This window comes from Dromaius novaehollandiae, chromosome 4 (assembly GCF_036370855.1).
Source record: "Dromaius novaehollandiae isolate bDroNov1 chromosome 4, bDroNov1.hap1, whole genome shotgun sequence".
NCBI lineage: Eukaryota > Metazoa > Chordata > Aves > Casuariiformes > Dromaiidae > Dromaius > Dromaius novaehollandiae.
In genome coordinates, this window is record NC_088101.1 from 74,383,727 (window position 1) to 74,406,685 (window position 22,959).

Below are 22,959 nucleotides of genomic sequence, written 5' to 3' on the forward strand. Positions count from 1 at the left end.
ATTGTCAGACACCTTAATTAAAGCAATTTGATTTATTTTAATGTTTCAAATAATGAGCTGGATGATAAGTTTCACTTTCTTCAAAAATGTGACTAGCAAGATAGACAAAGAGAAAAAAAATTCTCACACTCAAGTTTTTGATTTATGCTATAGCAGAGCAAGCTACTTCTTCAGCTAATTAGCCTTTATAAATTCATTTTTTGTACTTTTTGCACTGTTGCATTCTCCATGCCGTAGGTGCTGTAGGCCCTCTCTTTTCCTGTGGTAGCAGCAGGAGTTTCATCTCCTGTAACACCAGATATAATACTGATCTCTGTTTCCTAAATATTGATGCATGCAGGAGGAAGCATTATTGTAGCATTTTGCAGTCTCCAAGGTTCCAGTAAATTAAGATACTTTATAAAAGACTATTTTAATTTTCTAAATGAAAGTGGCATCTTATTAATACAACGAAACTCAATACATGAAAAATTGCAAAATACATGATCACAGTACGCTCTAAGCATAACATTCAAAAGCAGTTCAAAAAAACCTCAAAATAGGCTTGAATATCATGCAAAATTAACAAATATGGTTGTCGTTTTTATTTACTTTTGCTGTTACTGTTTGTAATGTTCACACTTATAAGCTTCTTTCCCTCAACTAGAAAGGTTTGAAAATGAATTTTTTTAATGTAAAGTGATATTCTAAAAAAAAATAAAGCAACCCATGAATAAAAACTTCAAAAAAAAAATCCATCTAAAATTGTGGGAGTTAGCAGCACTGTAAGGAAAAAAGCTTCTAAAGGTATTACAAACCCATTTACATTTTTCCCTTTTTTCTTGAGTGTGATACTGTTACTTCACCAAAAAAGACTGCAACAGGTTGCAAGTATTTAAGGCAATTTTTGAACTGTATCCATACTCGCAGTTCTGCTGGAGTTACGTTTAGCAACAATAGCAAAAAGCCAAAGTTACCCTGGGATAAAAGGCTAAGCGGGTATGTATTTGCCAAAGATCTTGACTATCAATCAGCTATAACTGTAGAACACAGATTGCAAAAGTAATATTGAAAGCCTATTAACAGCACATTATTAAAGAGTAAATCATCTAGAATAACTGAAAATCAGAGAACAGAGGGATTGTGGGCCATCTACTCCATCTCTTCACATTACCTGCTATACCACAGCTTATTACAAGAATATAAAAATACAAGAACAGTAAATCAGTACTTTATATAATAAATAATTTCTACATAAATTATGAAAATACAGCTACAGTAAAATCAGTGCAAAAATGATCAAAATGAACTGAATGAACACTGAGTCCTGCTCATCATAAAGTACCCATATTTCATCCACAGCTCCCTTATGCGCTGACAAGAATTACGAGATGCACAATGCACATTTGCTAACTGATGGAACGCGAAATCCAGTTCTAAACTACAGCTATTTACAGTGTCAAGCAAATGATATTAAAACTATGCAAGTGTTACTTAAACTGCACAGTTCATTCTGTCTCCTTATTTTTCTGACTTAAGTAACTTTCTCTTTCCAATTTGATACACTGGCTGGATGTGCCCCCCATTAGTTCATATTTGTACGAGCAGTCTTTTTGGAATTGAGAAAGTTCTTTTTCTTTTTCCTTGGAGAATTATGAAGCGAAAGTATTGGATCACTCTGCTCACGGAATAAAAATACCTTCTCCCCTGTGTCTAATAGCTCTATGGCTTCTGCAGTCATCACGTTCAAAGAACTAGGTGGACCAGACTGTTCCATAGGATTACGTCTAGGTGAACATTCAAGATGAATGAATGATGCTCTTTCCAGGAAGGCCAGTTGCTTCTTCTTTATCAAGCTATAGTAATGAAAAATAAATTGAATTTAAAAATTGAATTTAACTGTTAAGAATGAAAACTTGGGCAAGAATAGTATATGTGTTTATACCATCTCCTGACAAAGAAATGGTGATTTTGTTCTGGAAGCTAAAGAGAACACTGACTGAAGTGTTGCGTCCATTTAATCCCCAATAAATTACTTATGTTATGAGATGTAAAACTGTGTAAGAAACAGTAACCTTATAATAAATAACCATGAGGAAGGTGGGTGACTTGTATGAAAAATGTGTGGATTTTTTGGATGTGCGCTGAAAAATCTTTTTAGGGACTTAATTTTATTGCATGTTATATTGGACAAAATACAAGCACCGAACAGTAAGAGAACAGTGTCAGAAAAAGCATATTTATCAATAAGTTTTCTGATTTCTAATAGATATTTTATAAGAGAAAGAATCTTCGGAGATGACATGAGGTATAAAAAATTGCATGTTTCTTCCTGCTTTCCCTTACCTGTCTTTTTTCCTGTTTAGAGAAGACATCTTTTCCAAACTTCTGTTTATCAGATCTTGCCTTACTTTGCTCTCTAATGCTTGCCACAACCCTTGCTGTTTCCTGAAGGAGGAGGAAAAAGAAAATTCCCAATAACAAATCCCAAAATATACATACTTCCCTCTTCTGATTTTAATTACCAAAACCAGAGTCGAAATAATTCGAATAAAATCAATATAAACATTCAGAGATTTTTGTGGCCCTGTCACAAAGTATTTAAACTGGATGAGGTCACACCTCAAACCATGCTCCCAAGGACCCTCATCCATTCCTTGACAGATCACATCTGACAGCTAAAGGGCCCAGTGCCACAGCATCTGCTTTTCTCCCCTTCATGTGCCATGGCAGGGAGCTGGGACCAAGGGTCAGGGAGCACCTCCCAGTGTTGACTGGACAACTGCTGAGCGAGTGCTAGCTGAGATAAACTGGATGGATGAAGGCCCTGGAAGTCTACCTGTCTCTGTGAGTGAAGTGAAAAACAGCAGCCAAATGCCACTCTAATTAATGAACTTTGAAGGGACATGCATTTGCAATGCTGAAACTTCTGTTGTTAAATATGACTTCTATCTTTATATTTTTAGGAGCTACCAATTCATGAAATCTGACATGCATTTAGTAACACTATAAGCAAGAACTTTCTTGATGAACAACCTTTCCCTAAAGCCCTAAACAAGCAAAGTTATGAACAATTCCATGTTGGCTATGGAACATATTCTGTGCATACTTCACACATTTCTGCAGTAATTAAAAATGCCTTCTCCACTATGCAAAGATTTTCCATAATAATGAAGAATGCAGAAAGTACATGTCTCATGCAATCAGCTCTTTATACTGATTAAGGGGGAATGGGGTTTTACAGCTAAGTTTAGATATTAATGATAATGATGCCTCACTATCTACACATGACATTATGAAATGAGAAAATCTTTCAAAATTGGTTGACAACACAGTATTTCTACAATACCAAACACTGGAAATTGAAACTGATTAGCCATTTTCATGAACTGTGATCACCTTGGAGTGAGTTCTTTGAGCGTGCAGATGTTCCAATGGAGTTTTTGGCTCAGTAAATGATTTGAAAAAGAATTTTTTCTAGGTTTGGATTCAGGCTTATGTAGCCTGCAGCTACAGCTAAGATCATGTGGCATAGCAGGATCACAGGCACACAGTGGCAACCTGAGAAAGGGTGAATCTACTGAGGGTTATTTCACTCCTCTTCCTACCTCTGTGTGTATTAAAACTGCTATTACACAAAAGTTACAGCATTGTTGTACCTGCTATGAATAGTAGAAAAGCAAAAGTTGGAAGGAAAATGTTTTAATAAATCGAAATCAAAGCCAACAGGAAGAAAATGATCAGAGCAAGATCTATGTGTCTATACATTATACAAAGATATTTTACAAAGTTTATTAACTCTTTATTAACAATTTATTTTATATTTTATATATTCCACACAATAAATTATTAATTTCAAATTACTTTTACTCTTCAAAAATCTTTCACAAAGGAAACTTATGCTGTTGCTACTTTTTGTACTGTTGTAAACCTGCTTGTCCACCAGATATATATCCCTGTAAAGCAATAACCTTCTCCTGCAACTGTCTATCAACAAATATCACACTTACCTTTTCCTACAGCTGCCAGCCTCCTCTGCATTACTGTCACTTTCAGCAACACCTTCTGAATATTTATTGATGGAATCAAGGACAGAAAGAATCTCACTTTGTGAACTGGAGGGTAGCAATAAGTTCAGGATCCTGTGCAACATCCCCATTGGTACCTTTGCCAGTTTCGCTAAGTAACCTGCCAGTCGGAGCTCCTAAAGGGTTAATAAGTGGAAGACAGATAAATATAGCATTGCAGTAAGAAAAAAAAAAAAAGAACTGTTAGTGAATTTTAATTACTAACACTGAAGATCATTATAGAAACAAAAAAAAATATTACTGAAAATCACTTTAGTCATGACAGTTTTGGTGTGAAGTGGTCACAGTGCCATGGGTATTGCTGTCTTCCATGCTGGCCCATACATATATTAAAGTCATCCATTCCGTTCTGAATTCTGGATATGAGGATTTTCAGCTACAACCAGTTTCTCTCTGTGTACATACACAGGACATGTACTTGATGCCCTTCTGTCTGAAAATCAAAATGCAATCATATGCTAGAACGTAAGGTTTAGTTCATTTATGGACTGCACTATTACAAAGAAATCCTATCTAAACAGGAAGGGAGATGGCATTCCTTGCTCTGCAAAAATCAGGGAAAAATTAGGCTCTGAAACCTAATGACAGCATTTACATGTTGCAATGGTTGAGCAGTTCATCGTTCAGCCTTCCGTAACACCAGATTCTGCAATAAGCTCAGAGAACAGCTTGTAATCAGTTGTCAAGAAGAGAAGAAAATGGCCAACTTTTTTCAAATGCCCTTGCTATTTTGGCCCAAAGGTCAGTGGCAAAGTGTATTCACACAGTGTTTAAACAGGCCAAGTCCAAAGCCTATTGTTTCCTAGACAACAAAGCAACTCCACTTCCTGTCCCCTTCCAAGTGCCAAAACCCCACTGTAATTTTCTCCTCAGCTGTCAAAACTACTGTCTCTCCAAGGCTATTTCTACAGATTTCTCATGTACCAAATATAAAAAGTCCACAGTATATTGAAAACTAGAGTGAAAGATAAGAATACATCAAATTAAAGCAAGTTAAATGCCTCAAAGGATGCTAGCAAAATTCTATATGTATATATCTCAGTCAGCAGAAGTTGGGTAAAATGTGCCAAATATACAAGATGGCTCTGATTTAACGATATTTTAGCTCCCTTTTCTATTCAGCTCGTCTGCTTGCTCTGTATAGCGCCTCCCAATTATGAGAGGATTCTCCATCAGCTGGCGTAAAACACCCTCTACCACCACTGCCCTGGGAGAGACTCCCGTTGCCCGTCATGAAGGCTGAGCCACTTCTGCACATATGCACAGATGTGGGAGGCAACTGCAAAGCCCAGGTCACAGAGAAAACCCTCAAGGTCCCGCAGTGCAGGACGACTGTCAAAATGTCACAGCAAGTGTTTGAACTCTGCCTCTTTTTTTGTACGAGGAATTTTCAGAGCAGTGAATGCACACAGGAGACCCCCATATTAACTGTATCTTCTTTGAGAGAAGCTATTGCACCAAAAAGAAGCTATCACATCATTTATTCCCTAAATAAACCCTTCTTTCTGCTAAATCCATTAAAACAAACAAACAAAACATCCCCAAAGCAGTCCTAATTCAAATTTAGAAGGCCAAATAAAATAATAAACTAACCTCCTTTCCCAAAAACCATACTCTAAGCAGAGAATTTCTCTCCAAAACGCAGGACAACTAGTAATTCCCCAATATCTCCTAAACTTTCCATCATTGTTACAGGTTTTCCATGGAAAGCACTGAGATACTAGATTGAACAAGATAAAACTCTAAGAAAAACTCAGTAAGGAAGATTAATAAATTAAAGGGGTATTTAACATGTCTGATATTTTCACCCTAAAACAGGCACTGAAGCTGGGTAAGAGAGGTCTGTTCAGACTGCTTAGGGTAAGAAGTGGTTTGATTCTTCCATGGAAAGGACTGTTAATAAGAGCTTAAATCTTAATACAGCAAGTTTCTGTAGGCAGTGTATACTGACTGTTTGCGTTTTTTGTGTATTTTTGGTCTTTAAGAACAGTTGATCTAGAAACTTACAAAAAAAACCCCAATATTAAGTGTGAATAAAGTTCTTGATGCATCATCCCCTGTGGTTGAAAGGCCTCAGGATCTTTAACTCAATAATTTATATATGGATGATACAACCACTATGACTTCAGCACTGCTTTCCCCTGTACACAGTTTCCCCTTTCAAAGTGTTTGCTGTGACACTTTTTGCCATTCTGAGCCGTACCTTTCCCTATCATCAAGTATGATTTGGACTGAGAAGCAACCCTTAATGCTATTCCAATACAGCAGAATTCATGATTAAGTAATTCTGTGAAGTGCCACAATGCTGTCAGTAATATGAAAAGTGACACTGGCACCCACTGGCCAGCTGCATCCAGCGTATGTACGGCAAAAGTGTTGATGTGTGAACACACCCCCGCAGTGAGCAGCACTTGCAGACACCCACAGCTACTCGGACCAGCTAAGAGAGAGAAATGTATGCTTGCATAAGCACATAGAAGTGAATGTGCATGCAAACACAGAAATGCTCACACTAGGTCAGACTAAATGCCTTCCAGAGTGGGATGAGTTTGGTTCTTCAGGCATATTATGCAGTAAGTTATCATAAAGATTAGGAATTAACATGTTTAATTATATCTAATAGTTACAAATGCTATGCTATTTGCACCACCAATAACCTAGTTTGTATTTTCTGAATCTGGCCAAAATAAAAATGGGAATGTACAAACTGTAATTTACAAAGAGCATAAATCCTTTAGGCATTTGGGCTGAGCAATGTGTATTTAAACAACTAATGCAAGAATCAACGAATTCCACCCACGCTGTGTTTCACGCTTACTGCGCTGTTTGCACGTGACAGTCTGCCTGCCTCATCTGTTGTCTCTAAAAACCAATGAGCATACCTGGGGCTATAATTATGTGCTTATTTAAAAGTAACTTCTTTGCCAGAGGCTTATGATCCTGAACTCACTATCATTCAGGCAAATCTCTTATTGATCTAGATCTGCCTCCATAACAACATAAGCTAAAACATGAAATATAAGAAAGCAAAATTTATCTGGTTTTCCAGAGAGGGTTGCATCCACAGTTCTGAAAATTAGTATAATGGGCAAAATCCTCTTTAAAGAAAAGAATACATGTAAAATATAGAGGTACAATGGATATACATTCCTAATACTTGCCAATAAAATGTGTTCTGTAAATTGTAAGAAAAATTCCCACATCTACATACAGGATTAAGCACATCCAAAAGTAGTAACATGTTGAACTATGAGCCTTATTAAATTACTATTCTACCAGGCACATACTTCTTTACAGTTGTATTGAGAATAGCCAGATTTGGGATTAAAGTTGAAAATGCTTTATTATTATACCTGCCGAGAAAAGAGATTTTGTTTTGTGTATCTGCAGGGACTGTCTGTATAGGTTCTATGGAATTTAGATAAGGTATGTCTCAAAATATCTCTGTTCTACATTTTTATGAATATGAAGCAATACAAAAAAACCCAGTGGTATATCTAAGGCATATTTATACACATTAATTATTTTTTCAGGGAATCTTATGAACAAAACATACAGCACAGTGACCAGTGTGTCCTGTTTTCAATTGCAGTGAGGTGACAGTAATGCTCTCAAATGTCCTTCTCTCTTCACAATGTCAAAACCTGTAATTATCAATGATCACTGATCACCTGCTATGGTGCTAAGGGAAGTAGGTACTGTGAAAATTATGACACCTTTTTGCCTGCATGTATCTGTAATTGGCAGAACTATGATTTTAATTTCCCAAGTTGCAGAACTCATGCCACACCTTTCAGAAGGCGTTTCACAATATATCTATGCCAAAGCATTAGGAATCTAATACTCATCACAAGAACACAATTGAACTGTGAGCAACATAAGCAACATGATTTACCTGTGTTGTAGCTTCCCCTCAGCTAGGCACTTGGATCTTTGTGAGAACAGCACAACATCAGTATTTAACTGCAAAATTTTCCAGGACTGAAATGAGCTACAATAATGCGGAAAAGCAGCCTAGTCTTGGATAGTCCTAGGTTGGCCAATAATAAATACAATTAACAGAAAGAATTCCAGAACTTCCCCATAACAGATTACTATAGAAAAGAGATTCTTTTATTTCTTTCCATTGAACTAGGAGATGGGGTTACTTCCACTGTGTGAGTATAGCTAATCCCTCTGCTTTCTAAGACTACAGAATATCTCTGTTTGCTTTTGGTCTTCTTTTCTGGCCCAGTAACATTTTCAAAAGAAAGAAAAAACTATCTTTGAACTGAAAAGCTAAGAAAACAACCAAGGTCTCTGGGAAAATGATTCCTCTTGGAATGATTCAAAGTCAGCAGCAGCCGCAGCCACCAAGAGGTTTGTCTCTCTTCTCTTCCACCATATACTACGCACCTGCTCCAGCATTCAGCTGATCTTTACAGGCCACACATCTTGAATTAATGCCTTCTTCATGAGAGAGGCAGATGCTGAGGCTCCATCAGAGACAGCATTCAGTCAAACGCAAGAGCAGCAGAAAAACATTTCGCAACATCCTCCAAGACAAGAACTCTTCTACAGCCAAGCTGCTGAGCAGCTGGCTTGTTATCTGTATCTTCTTCCTACCCTCCTATGCCCAGGAGTATTGCAAGCTACTGGAGTAGCAGACTAATGCAATATTCATGTTCTCTTTTAAGAGTTCCCACTTAGTGATGAGTGTTTTTGTCAGCCCCTGAAATTGCTAGGTAAACATTGTACAAGGTTCCAGTCATTCCTTCAATTAGTCCAAGATTGAAAGGCAATAGCAGATTTAAATATATTGATGTTAAACTGTGATAGTGGTTTCAGTGGTGCTAATCTGAAAGAGTTGGCCTCTGCTGTTTAAAGCCTCTGGTCATCATTTGTGGATATAGCATATGGTATTGGATTAATATATAATGAGCTAGAAAAGAAGAGCATAAAAAGAGTTTACAAAACTATAAATGACTTAAACCATGAAGACCAGCAAAGTCCAAAGTACCTTAAAAAGCATTTTCAATTTTTATATCTGTTCTCATGTTTATTTTCCACTGATGTTGAACAGAGTTTATTCTCTTTTATTTAAGACCACTCATCTTCAACATACATTTGAAGTAAGGTATGCTTCAGCAAAAACAAACAAACAAAATACAAATCCTTTAACTCCTTATCCATTATATAAAAACAAGAAACATCGTACAAGACAAAAGATGTAGCCTCTTCTCTCTTAGAAAAGTGGTCTGAAATCTTTAATAACTACTATTAGACTGCAACTACGATTGAGCAAACAAAGCCTCAATTTATTATCTCCTCTGAAAAGTTTGTAGTTGTCACTGCCCATGTCGTTGTTCCATGGCTGAATACAAAACTGAAAATGCAGTAGGCAACTATCCCATCGGCATTATCTAAGTTATTTTAAAGGAGCATAAATGATTACATGTAAAATTTAGAGTTGTAAAGAAATAACCAGATTAAAACTTGCCACCATCTCATGAGTCATTTATATGTCATGAGCATCCTACAAAGGCGCACAGCGGAAAATTCTGCAGTGTCAGCAGGATTCTATTTCTATGCTTTTCACAGCGAAGTCCCACTAAAATGTTAAGATCTCTACGTACAGTAGGCTGCAGAGAACAGGCAGGCAGAAAACTGAGTTAAAAGAAATTTAATGCTGAAATAGAATTCAACAATTGCTGTCAGCCATGTCTGCTTACCTTATGTCAAGCTGTCAAAGACAACATGGTAGCGAGATGGTTTGAGAAAAAGGGGTTGCAAAAGAAAACCAAAAAAGAAAATCAAAAAACCAAACGAAGAAGCTGAGGAAATACACAAACTTGGATTTAAAACTAGAAAACTGGTAATGCTGGTCATGACCTCCTCAGCAAGCACTTTTAAATGTTACATTCTGCAAGACATGTCAGAATAGATTTTCGGTGTTTATATTATTATGCCCAGAGGATAGGATACTGTTGGAAAGTGTAAGATCCAGCTTTGGATTTCCCCTCTGTCTGATTTAAATCATTAGCACAAAGTGAGATCTTCCATTTGATGCACTTTAGTCAGCAGACCGTTGGAAATCAAAAGATGAGCCTCTTTCAGCAAGGCTCATGGAAGGCTTGCTTTGAGCTGAGCCCTCGAGTGCCCAGGAGATACAGAGACTGAAGTGAGAGACAGAGACTGAAGTGAGAGACAGAGACTGAAGTGAATACCATACTCCTATGAGCTGTGGGAGATCTTGATGCAAGCTGCTTCTCCAAGTCAGAGTAAGGATCTAAAAACATCTGCTACCTTCCAGGTGAATGTCCTAACACACCTATATAGCATGTTGGAGTGCAGAGACCGCGCTCCAATTCTTCATGAGAAGAGCTGATCTTAAATAGATATCTAACTGAAGAGAGGATAAACAGCTCAGAAACAAACCTGAGACACAGGAAAAGCTAAGAGACTCCATGCAGTCCCTTCTCAGCTTGCTTGCATCTGAAGCTCTCAGTTTATGATACTGTCACTGCAACTGTCCCTGAGAGACAAGATACTCGGATGGAAAAAGCTGCAACACCTAATCTCTTTCTGAGGCTAGCTACCTATCTTGACCAATATCTGCAGATAAAACTTGGGGACAAGTGATGCATTTTTAATGCCTTTTGTGGCACTGACAGGCAGCCAACCAATAATAAAGCCTGCCAAAGAGGTGATGTTCTTTCTGAGAACGATCTGAGTAACGATACCAGAACACTTAACTAGCAGTGCTTCTATCATTTAGTTTTGTAACACAGTCAATGAAAATCATTTCTCACACTGACTGAAACCTAAATGAAAACACCTGTGTCTTCACACATGAAAATCGGACTACAAAATCTGTCACTAAACAAGAAACTCAGAGAATTTAGTTCTCCCTGCAGAATGAAATGCAATGGGACAACTCTGGGAAAGTATTCCTAAGTGAGCACAAAGGAGTATGACTTGGTAAAATTAAAAAGCCTGGAAGTTGGTCAAAAGTAACTGAAGTCAGTGATTTTACAGGCTGTGGAGCCTGGAGTGGTAGCGATCATTAGCAGAACTAGGTCCAAATATATTTGTAATGGTCTCAGATGAAAAAACAGAATAAAAAAACAATCTCCCCACTCCCCCAAAACAGCTTATTTCCAGATAGAGTGGTAATTTAAACCTGGAAGATTTGTTCAATTTCATGCTTACCTGACTATAAAGTGCCAAAAATGCATCTGTTTCTAAATTTTCCAGGAGGTCTTCAAGCACCATGTAATTCGCTTGCTCTTCTCTCAAGCTGAAGTGAAAGAAAGAACACTGAAATCTTCCCAGACACAGTGACTGTATTGTAGGAAAGAACTGAAGTCTAAAAGTCATCTATTCAGAAAGAACATCTTTCTGTCAGCCAAGCTGGTTGAGATGACATGCCTTCTAAAATAAGCCAACCTCTCCTCTTCCTTTCTCCCCTGGACCACATGCTGTTTCAGTCTTAAGGAACTCCAAAAGCAAAATTGGAGCAAAATCTGACAAGCGCTTATCCATAACACAAATCTGAAATCACTCCAAAACATTCAACCTGTCCCCCCTATCCTCCTCTTAAAGTGTCATCACTATACTTTTTGGCAAATTGTGGATTCTTTTTGCTGTTGGAAAAATGGCAACTAGTAAGCTTCCTCACTGCTGGTGATTCTTCCTTTCTGGACCAAACCACGATGCCACCTTTACGCCATTTGGGACAAATACAAGACTTGTTTTTTCCATTATGTTTTCGGGGACTCAGCTAAATAGTGAAGACCAGGTGTTCTTTAAAGGTATTGCTGATAGGTCTATATACAATAGTATCCTCAGGCTAATAACCCAGCTGCTCTTCAAGTGACTATTTATCATACTCCTACAATAGGAGAGTCATTAATCTACGTCCAGCAGACCACCAGCTCTTTCATTGTTAAAACAGACCCATGAGTGTAGTGAGCCCACTCAAAGCTTACCAAAGTCATTTTTAATAAATGAACTGTTTCAAGTGAAACCCTTGCTGTAATGGAAAGCACCCTCTTTGGGTCTTGCATGAAATGTGGTGCAGGTCTCATACTGTGCAATCCACACATAAATGTAATTTCTGACTCATGTGATTGTAAGGAATGTAATGTGATATTCTATAATTTTGCAAACCCTCACCTATTTTTCCTGTGTAGCCTTTACGTCAAGATGGAAGATTTTTTGATGTAGAAATGTCTAAGGCGCACAGGTTTGTTTCCTTCCCCCCCACTGATATTTTTACGTAAAAACTGTCAAAGAAGGGTGAAATTGAGCCTACCTCTGATGAACAGTTTATTCAACCCTTCAAAAATGATCATATGACAGGGAATTCAGTCTGCACAGACATTTAGTCTGCTGTTTCTCTATGATATTATAGCCTATAAGGACTGCAGTGACTTAGCAATTCCTGAGACCAAGACACTTACCTTTGCTGGTGCAGGTTTATAAACTGTCTACATTTATTCATGGCTTGTCTTAGCAGAACCGTCACCTGTCTGTCTGCATTAGTTTCCACAGCTTCACTTGCAAGTCCTAATCCATCTGGAGCCCATCTCTGCCTACTCATTAGATGCTGCTGCTGCTGCGCTGACTCCTTATGCAACATCTCATACTCCAGCTTCCTGTCAACTTCGTCAGTCTCCTAGAGTTTGAAAACACAAAGTGATAAAAAGAGTCGTAATTCATGTTGGAAGAACAAATTTCATTTGGAGTGAAGAAAAAGATGATATCAGAGTTTGTGATATTGGTTTATGCATTTTCCATTCTACCCAGACACTTGCAGTCATTACACTTTCCAATTCATTGTATGGCTTCAGTAAACATGACTTGTATGCTATGAATATCAGAACAATGCCTAAAGATATGAGTCACTTTTCACTGAGTTAAAGGCCGATGCTTTCTGAAGCCTTCCAGTGTGGAGGACATCTAAGAAGTATAATACCAGCGCGACTGAGAGCCAAACAAAAGAATGACACTTTCAGAATTAATCTATAAGCTGCACAAAGCCATTGAATCACAGCATAAGAAATTTAGGCAGACTATGTTTTACTTACACTGAATCAGCAGCTAATATCAAAGAGGTGCCAAGTTAAAAGACAGTAACTCACATCTAGTGCAATAAAAGCAGGGTTAAAATATAATGCCTTAAAAAGCACAGGGTTAAAAAACAGAGTCTTAAGTGTACTGCATCTCTCAGGACAAGGTCAAGTAATCAAACTAAACATCAGGAGGAAGGGTATATTCCAGATTTCCAGTGTGCTTTTTGTCTGGCCTCAAACATGTTGCTTATTACCTAAGTCTGTAGCTTGTAGCTTGGAGAAAATACTGAATTTTATTGTCTTTCCTTCTCATCCTCCAATCTACTCTTTCAGACTACAAGTTCATTAGAGCATTGTGTTTCTAAGTAAGTGTATACTCCCTAGCCAGCAAAACTGTAAATTGGAGCATAGATCTATTCTCTGAACACGAAAAATAAATATTAGCTTGCTGTCTGCATGAAGAGGAAGCAAATTCACATATAGTTAGACATGGGTTTGTTTCACTGACTGGCAAAACAACCACTGAGGTACTCAGCATTAGAGGATACTCTGTAATCTGATATATTTGTTTTAAAGTAATAGGTGTCCAAATTTGTCAGCTAGTGAGACAAATAAGCAGAAATAAAACACAGCAAGAGGCAAAGGTTTGATCACCAGGAGACAGTCCCTGTACACCAAACATAACATTTTCAATTATGTTTAAATACTTTTTTCCTAAATAGGGCTCAACCAGGCCTCATACATTAGGTAAAGAATCCAGTGCTGGTATTCTACATCTCTCGTCTGTCCCTCCCTCAGTTCTTTCTCTTCACACCCATTCAAGGAAAGAGAAGCTAAAAACAACCTCTTTGCAGAGGGTGCAGAAAAGTCTGGTCTTCTCTCTGGAACCTCTTACACTCACTGCATAACAGGCAGCAATACCACATTAAATTATTTTTAATACTCTGTCTACAGAGTTTTCTCTTTTTGCTGTAATTATTTCCTACAGATTTAATACGACTTTAAACAAAATTGGAACTGTATAAGCATACTAATAAACTGCCATTCTAAGAGAAGCTGTGTAGAGCTGACAGCATGAAAATGTAACCAGGAGTTTTCACAGCAACAGCTGTCTAACGATGCCCTCTAGCAAAGAGGTTTTGCTTCTAAAAACCCATTTTGTTTGTTCTACTTCAGTGCTCTCCCAAACCTCACTTGGATGGTTGCAAATGGGAGACGCATTAAAAAAAATCCTTATGAATATAGAGCACTGAAGTATTAAAAAGGATCAGAAAACTGGCACATATAGAGTATGTAATAAATAGGACGAAGGGAAGAGGCCTTTCTGAAAGTTGTACTATTTAAACTCTATGAGCATGCTCAGAGAGAGGCAGATAGAGAGACCGTATACATAATTCTTATAAGCTCAGTGACTGAAGGGTTTTACTGTATGGAGAGCACTGTAACATGAACCACTTCCTAACACAGTCATGACGATTTACTAGTCATGACTCACAGTCACTTCCCTATCTTCTTCCTTGTGATCTACAAAATTTTAATATTAACTAGCCACCAAACTATTGCTCTTTCTAACTGTAGATCTCTGGATGCTACTATTGTAATAATCATAATACACAATCTTCTCTGGCTTTAACAGTACTTTCCTTCTCTTTATTTCTGCTACTTAGAGCACTAGGTTCACATAATAACAGGAATTAAAGGCCAGATCATCAGGTGCTCCCAACCAGCCCAGCTAAATCAAAGTCAAATAAGCTACTGTCACAGCCGCTGTCTACTAACCGGAATTTTTTTTCACAACTTCACTACTTACTGGATTGTGTGCTTCTAAAATCTGAATACATTCCAATTTTGACAGTGTTTTTGAAACAGTCAGTTGTTCAAAGAGCAAAGCTTGTATACTTATGATAGCACTATACAGCTCCAACATTTTGGATTTTCTAGCAGTCTTTTGAAATTGTAAAGAGGCAATATACTCTCCAAGTTTATTCTCCAGATCACGCAGCTGACTCTCTCTCTCAAGCAGCAACTCATACTTAACCTAAAAAACAATGAAATACAAAAGATAACAAGATTAACAGAAAGCCTTATATACACGCTCATGATTTTACTACTCTGTAATTAACAAACTGTGTTAAAAAAGCAGAGAAATCAATGCTGTTATCTTATAATGAAATATATTATTTTAAAAAGAGATTAAATGTGACTTCTTACACAAATGTTTTTAATAGTAAATTCCAAGCTTTTACTTAATGATCACAAAATACTACACTACCTTAGTGTAGTAAGATATTTCAATAGGATCCGGCTTTATTTTAGGGTAGCCATAACTTTAATTTTAAAGCCTACTCTAAAATAAAGGGTCTAAAATAACTTTCTAATATAATAAGAAGAAAAATCAAGAAAATAAACAAACATATGTTTACCTATATGATTGGTTAAAGGGTAAGACAAAAGGCATCCTTCTGTTTAGCAAAGAATGATACAAAACTTAAGGTAAAGACTATATTTAGCTTCAAATCAGAAAGTGTCAAATGATATCAAGATGTGATTCAACCCACTATTCTTTAAGCAAATAAAAAAATCTCTTACATAAAACAAAGTTAAATTGTAAATCAGAGTCCACTGGTAATGGATTTCAAACAGGATTAAAACTGGATTAAATTGATTTCAAACAGGATTAAATCAAAATGTTTTAAGTCAATAACTATGTTGCTGCCACACGTCTGAGGGGACCCATAAAGAAGTTATGTGAATGTGAAAGGCAAACAATATTTGACAGTATATTCCTTATGAGAATTTTTTTTTAAAACAAATCTCAGATGTCCTAGCCATACACAAGTCTCCTCTGATAATACCGCTCGAGCACATCACATTTCCCCCGCGACACCCTACGCGGAGGGTCGCAGCATTCGGAAGCACAAACCGGTGACTGACAGCCTGACTGACAAGCTCTCCCCACCACACGCTGCCATTCACAGGCACTGGCGCGCTGACCGGGCTGCTTTCCCGCAGGCACCACGGATGGTGGGCAGATGCAGTTCCCCTCTCACCCATCCTTAGATGCTTCCACCCGAGCTTGTCACTCCGAGTTCTCTTTACAGAAGGGAGGAAAGGTACTTCTGGGCACATTTCAAACCCTAAAAATACCTATTTGTTTCCGCTGATGTGGCTATCTAGGTTAGATGTTGATGCACACTGCATCCACTACACTGCACATCTACATATGATTAGCTGAAACCTGAATGACAGTAAATAATCATCATCTCTATTTTAGTCCCCTTTTTCGCGTTTCAGAGAAAGAGAGAGCACTCGTACTCCATTAGCTCGTGTTTATGGCAATCGCTACACTATGTATTGCATTTTGAATAAGCACAGAAATAGGCCATCTATGACATTACTGGATATTGGAGCATGTTTTTTTTTCTCATTACATCTCCAAACTGTGTTCTCGTCCTGAGAAATGTTATTTGATAGGCTTCCAGTCACACAAAAAGTAATTTTTCGGAAATCAGTATTTTCCAAGATACTAATCATTTTATTAGAAACATGTAAACAACTACTGCCTGTACCAGAATGCAAGAATCGTAGCCATCAGAGGAGGAAACTCAAAAAATTTTAAAGACGTTTCGGTTCAGCTTATTATCACCATGGTACCTGCGAGCAGCTTGTGCTTCTCCTCCTCACACTTCCATGCTGTGAAACTGCCCCCTAAAAGCCCACTTGTAGTGTAGAGAGGGACGAGAGAAAGGTGCTCCCAGAGGTGCTGGGGTTTGGTCGAGTCCCGGCAGGGCCTGCTGTCTGCCCTGGCAGCGGCGCCCACGGGGCTTCAGAAGGCCCTAGAGAAGTGAGGGGCACTCCTACCTCAGGCACTCATCACCTTGTACCCCTATGGCTCTGATACAAGTTACATGTTTGCCGGTAAAGGACTATAAACTTGATGCCCAGCAAGTGTCAGCTAGAATGCTCCAAAGATGAACTGAAATCATTAAGTACTGCACTACTTCCCATTGGCAGAACTAGTTTTTCCCCTCATAATCTCAAACAAACAGAGAGGATGTGTACTTAGGACACTAAAACTTGATTACCTTGCTATTCGTTCTAATCAGAATTATATATTATTGGCTATATTCATGATTAGCTTTAAAGAATCATTTAAAAAGACTTCCACTAAGTCCTTAGATCCCTAAGATGATAAACATGGAATATAATGCCTGTGAATTTTCTCTCAAGATTTAGCTGCCAAGAGCAATTGCATATCATCTAAATTTTATTATCCAATAGATAGAGTTAAATTTAAAATGTGATTTGCGACCAGATATGTTTATTCACCAGGGCTTGTGTGATATTCTCCAAAGTCTCCATTAAATCATCTGAAATGTCCTTGAACACAAGAGAAGGAAGTTATCTACAGGAAATATTTCCTACTAATATGAAGGAAGCCAAGTACAACACAAGAGTAAGAAATCTTCCTATAGACACAAAGTAGAGGCAAGACTCATTTTCTAGACAGTTACCAAATCTTCATCTTCAGTGATGGATATCGTCTCTTAATGCTACTGTTATTCTAAAGAATTGATCTTGAATAATAAGTAGGTGTATGACTTACTATTTAATAAGTGAGCATATGGCTTATCAGTAAAACTATGGGAAATTTGAGTTAGGAGGGGAATTCAGCTAACAGATCAGACTGGAAATATGGTATCCAAATTGCTGAAAACTAAGCTGTTGCTTTGGAACATTGGAGGCAAAGATACCCAGTGAGAAGGAAGGGGATGGCCAGAATTTGGATTTTATGGAAAAAGAGCTGAGCTGCCTGTCAGTATTTGTATGAAAAAAGTAGATGACTGTTGCTTGCCTCTGTGTTCCAGTTCACTGTAAGAAAGATCTGATAATAATACTAAAACATACACATCTTTAACATTCTTTGCAGGAAGGTGAGAAACCTGTTAAGATGAATTTGAGGCCTCTTTTTCTCTGTGCAATGCTTTTCACTGAAATGCTAATAACTTTAGCATTTCCCCTCTAATCTCACAATCCAACGGTTCATGAGCATTTAGCTGTGTATACTCTACCCTAGCAGCACTGATAGGAAATCAAATAAAGATAAAAACTTCTGTATAGCATTCTGCAAATCACAACTTTGATTTTGATTATATAAGACAGTCATTTCCACCCTGACTCAGGCTTTTTCTTTCTTTTTTTTTTTAATCTTGTCAAAGCAAACTTATTTTAAAAATCCAAAATGTTATTTCAAGTTATTCTTAAAAACCAATGATATAAGATGAAGGCCTGGAAGTAAGACTATTCCTCACCTCTGTGCCAAGGCAAATATTTAAAAATCTTCCTTAAAAAGCAAGTGCATCTTCTTAAATGAGACTCAAGTTTTGTTTTGAAAGGCATGTTAAATTAACTAGTATACTACTGGTCTTGGTTACACTCTTGCTGTGACACAAGACGAGGTTCTCAAAAGCGATTAGCAATTTTCAGAGTTATGTTATCCGACTACCCAATTTTTTAAGGTCTCAGTTCTCAAATTTCCATGGATTCGCTCTCAGCCCTGTTTTCAGAGATGGAAGTTTTTGTCTTAGGTGATTCTTAAAGAGAGAATGGAGTGGAAGTGAGTCCCTAATAGTAAAATAGGTAGACAGAGTAACAAATACCAGAAGAAAGAGCTTCCAAAGGAAGGCAAGTAATTTATATAAGACTACCAGAGAGCCACTTAGATTTTTCTAACAGCTAGTCTCCACCAAGGTGTGCAGGAAGCTGCAACACTACAGCAGACATCACTTAAAGGAGCAACTCACATTCAAAAAGGTACCAGGCTGGACACGTAATGCCACCTTTCAAAATTTTGGCAATGTGGAGCTTTGAGTTTACTTAAAACCAGGAAAATGAAGAAGACAGAGAAGATGAGAACAAGCAAATTTTCATCACAAGAGACTGAATAATTTATATTCTGATTTACATTACAACAGCATCAGGTGGTCCTATTCAAGGATTAGGGGAAAAATGTTCAAAAGCAGCTACTTGACTAAAAGCACATAGCTCCATTTTCAAAAGGACTAAAGCCTTAGAGTCTTTATCCCTATAATTTTCTCTATTCCACATATTAGGGCAGCTTCTCAGCTAATATGCATTATTACAGCTCCATTAGCTTGAATGAGTTATGACAACATACATAAATTTTGGATTTGTCTCTCTCTTTTCTTCCAGCTTTTATTTACATGCCTAGGATACAGCCTGCCAGAATACGTATATTTTTACACTATCTTATAAAGGGGAAAAATATGCTTGAAGCATGATTTGTTTTGCAGGATGCAAAATCAGCAAATAACATCTGAAGGCCGCTCTCATGGTTAGGAACAGGATGTATTATAAACCTTTAAAGATGCAGATAAAACAATACACAGAAATGTTATGGCAGATGTGTGCACACAACTGAATTTAAAGTTTGCCTCTTTCTTCACAGGAGGTTCAGTTTCAAACACAAGGATTTTGAATGAATTATACATATATGAATTCTGGGGATGGATGTATGAATAATGAATAGATGAATGAGCAAATGAGTGATCACCTTCAGTAGAAGTTTGAACCCATTAAGATGAATAATAAATAAGGATGGAAATGGAGTTTGACAACTCATGTTCACTATAAGGAGACACAAGAATGTATATTTTAATTGCAGCTCAATTCAAAAGCAAAAGAGATTACATTAATGGCAAAAACACTTATACTTTCTTTGTCAAGCACTTTGAATGTCAGGTAGTTTTAAATTGTATGTCTAGCATATTCCAGGAGTCATAAGATTTATGGTCCAAACTGCAAAACTGGATACCACTTGCATATTACTAAGCACAAAGCCATATTTTAAGCATGTTCAAATACATGGGAATGATATTCAGCTTTATCATTCAGTATGGATTCAACATTATACAGCAAATTAACTGCCCTTAACCAAATAAAATGTTGCTTTACTCAGACTGGTATGACTATTCATCACCACAGATTTTCCTCTGAGTCTCCTTCTGCCTCTTGTCAGCTCCCAAATCACAGCTCTACAAACAGAGATATGTTTGCGAGAAAACGAAGTTTGCAAGTCGTCCCAACTTCAGTGTGACATACAAGCTGATGTCAGTAGAAGCTGGATCAAATATTTATTATAAACTAAATTATAAACTAGTTATAGACTAAATATTCACTGGCCACACTTGAAGCCTTCTATCATTTCAAACAGAAGATCAAAATACTGTTTGACATCATATTATTTAGTATAATATTACTACAGTATCAAACTGCTTTACTGATGACATATCAACTCTTGTAGGTCTGACCTTTTGCTGCTGATTCCACCCAAAGCGTCCAAATTAAATAACAAATTTCAATTCTGCAAATACACCATGATTAGTCCATTGCCTGAGAGCATTAACTTCTGAATTCCTTATTTAGTTCATACTATCCATTTATGAGTGTTGTTTCAGTTCTAAATACCACAAATAAAGGAAATGATCTGAAAAGGTACCCAATTACCTACAACTTCAAAGACATTTCCCATGCAAGTCTATTATTATTGTTTCTCATTTTAGCCCAGGAGGGTCTAAAAGGGACTAAAGAATGTCAATATTTTGACGACCGTCTTTCTTCTGAGATAAGTAACTGCTGCTTCAGAAAGGAAGTGCACAGATCGGCTCAAAACAGCTAAGAAACACAGAGCAGATACAGTCTACTTTTAAGGATTTTCCTGGTGAGATCAATGACACTCTCAAGCACTCTCAGACTATGCTCAAAACCTCTTTCTATGGCCTCCAAGCTCACTACATCCTTTCCATAAGTTTTTATTTTCTGTCATGTCTGTTTTATAGTATAATAAAACACCACATCCCAGTGCTGCTTTTGCAAACATTAGCTAGTTAATCATTTCAGAGCCATTCAGCAGTGAGATTGCAAAAGGCAAGAGAAAGAAACTTTACTTCCATGATCAACATAATGTTTACTGCAATACTTCTGGTGTCCTAACAATAATGTGGAAACTAATGATTTTCCTTAGCAAGAGTTTAGTTGCTTATTGGGGAAAGCCCAAAGCATTTGGCTTTTTATAACTAATATGCAGCTATACAACTAAAATAACAAAAAGAGTATTAAAAAGACCTCTACAGTGTGCCAGGTGGTGTACATAAAATGGAATAAAATGTGGCTGGGAGGAGCTAACTTCCCAATTTTAAAACAAGATTCTAACACAACTCTAAGTCAAGATGCATACTGAACAAGCATTCAGTATTTTTTATAGTACCCAGTGGTACTTTCAAGTACAAAAAGTGTAAACTTTGGAGGTCACGGCATAAGGTGTTGAAGCCAAAAGTATAACTGGCTCCAGAAAAAGGGTTAAAGGCATTCCTGGACAAGAGCTGTAGAACTGGTAGAGAGCAGCAGGATACGCTTGCCCACTGGTGGCATCCTCACTAGGCATCTGCTCTCACTTTCAGAGACTGCAGGCTGGATTAGAGGAACCTTTGCTTTAATAGTCTGCAATGTGTTAATCTCACATTAAAGTAACAAAAAATAAAAGCATGTCAACCCAATATTTTTCAGTCCTCGGCATACATCAAAAACACAGGAAAAATATAAAACAAACTATTATTTTTGTCCAAGACCAATCAAGTACTAAATTTGATGCTGCAATCATTTGAGAACCTATTTTTTCAATCTGCCAATGACACTTGTTCATTCTACATAGTTGTTATAACTGAGCACTACCTGTTGTCTAATACACATACCACTGAAACATTTCTCTGATATCTGAAAGTAAGATTATCCATATTTTACAAAGAAAGTGAAGCAGAGACAGGTTAAAGAACACAAACAAGTTCTCATGGAAAATCCGTTAGCAGAGAAATGAAAAGCCTCCAAAATCCCAGGTTAGCATTGGCCCCATCCTTTCCTTAAGAGGTAACTTTAGACTGGAGCCAGTCATCAAAATAAAAGCTCCCTTTCAAAGACCTCTGTACAAATAAATTCCTCCTCTGCCCACAAGTCTTACAATCTAAGTGCAAGGGCAGACAGCGAGGAATTGGACAAGATAGAGTTAAGCAGCCGAAAGCCTTGGGAGGAATAAATAGCAGTATGTAGATAAGGTAGTAGTTGCACGGAATGAGAAGGAGTGATGATGGGAACATGACCTTCGAGAAAGTACCAATCCAGGCTAGAGTTTATATAAAGGGCTTGCTTGCTTGAATAAAGTTGATTCTGATCCAGCACATCGGAGTCCGTGAACCAGACCGCCACATCTAAGCATCTATTTCTGGGTTTTCAGTAGAGTTAGAAAAGGTCCAAGAGCTAAATCCTGCTTATCTGAAGTAAATACCAAAGCAGCTTCCACATATTTTGAAAGCTCCATTAAGTAAAGCACAGGATATATGGGAGTCTTCAAAAACGCATATAGCAAGCCCCAGAACCATTGGAGGAAAGAGAGACATGAAATCAGTTCTGTAATTAAACTGCAAAATTTAAAACAAAGCCAAAACTACCAAATTTTAAATAGAACTTCTTGACAAATGCAGGCAAGGGTAGAGAGAGATATCTAATACCGCTCCACCTCATGACTTCCGTATATGGATCTTACATTGAGAGGAAACTGTCATTTTTTAATAATTAAAGATCTGAGGTATGTACTGAGGTATGACCTCAGTACAGAAAAAACTTGCATTTACCTTATTCAAATTTTCTTCTTTCACTGGGTTTTCATAAATGAAAATTTTTTCCTCTAAAGATTTCTGCAGGATATCTATCTTATTCCGATTCCTGGATCCCGCCTTTTTCATTTTGGAATGTTGCTGTAAGAA

At 37.4% G+C, this 22,959-nt stretch overlaps 1 protein-coding gene across 4 annotated transcripts in view; it reads right to left on the reverse strand.

The window, feature by feature from the left end:
* Nucleotides 1–393: 393 nt before the first annotated feature.
* The window catches only part of EVC2 (EvC ciliary complex subunit 2), a 77,522-nt gene continuing 54,956 nt past the window's right edge, over nt 394–22,959 (reverse strand). For all 4 annotated transcript variants that reach the window (XM_064511453.1, XM_064511454.1, XM_064511452.1 and 1 more), the window contains 7 exons: nt 22,828–22,950; nt 14,934–15,161; nt 12,512–12,726; nt 11,259–11,346; nt 3,990–4,183; nt 2,326–2,427; nt 394–1,835 (listed from right to left, as the gene is read on the reverse strand). In XM_064511453.1, the coding sequence (XP_064367523.1) occupies nt 1,565–1,835; nt 2,326–2,427; nt 3,990–4,183; nt 11,259–11,346; nt 12,512–12,726; nt 14,934–15,161; nt 22,828–22,950 (1,221 nt within the window). In that variant the 3' untranslated portion in view covers nt 394–1,564. The remainder of the gene's footprint in view (nt 1,836–2,325; nt 2,428–3,989; nt 4,184–11,258; nt 11,347–12,511; nt 12,727–14,933; nt 15,162–22,827; nt 22,951–22,959) is intronic.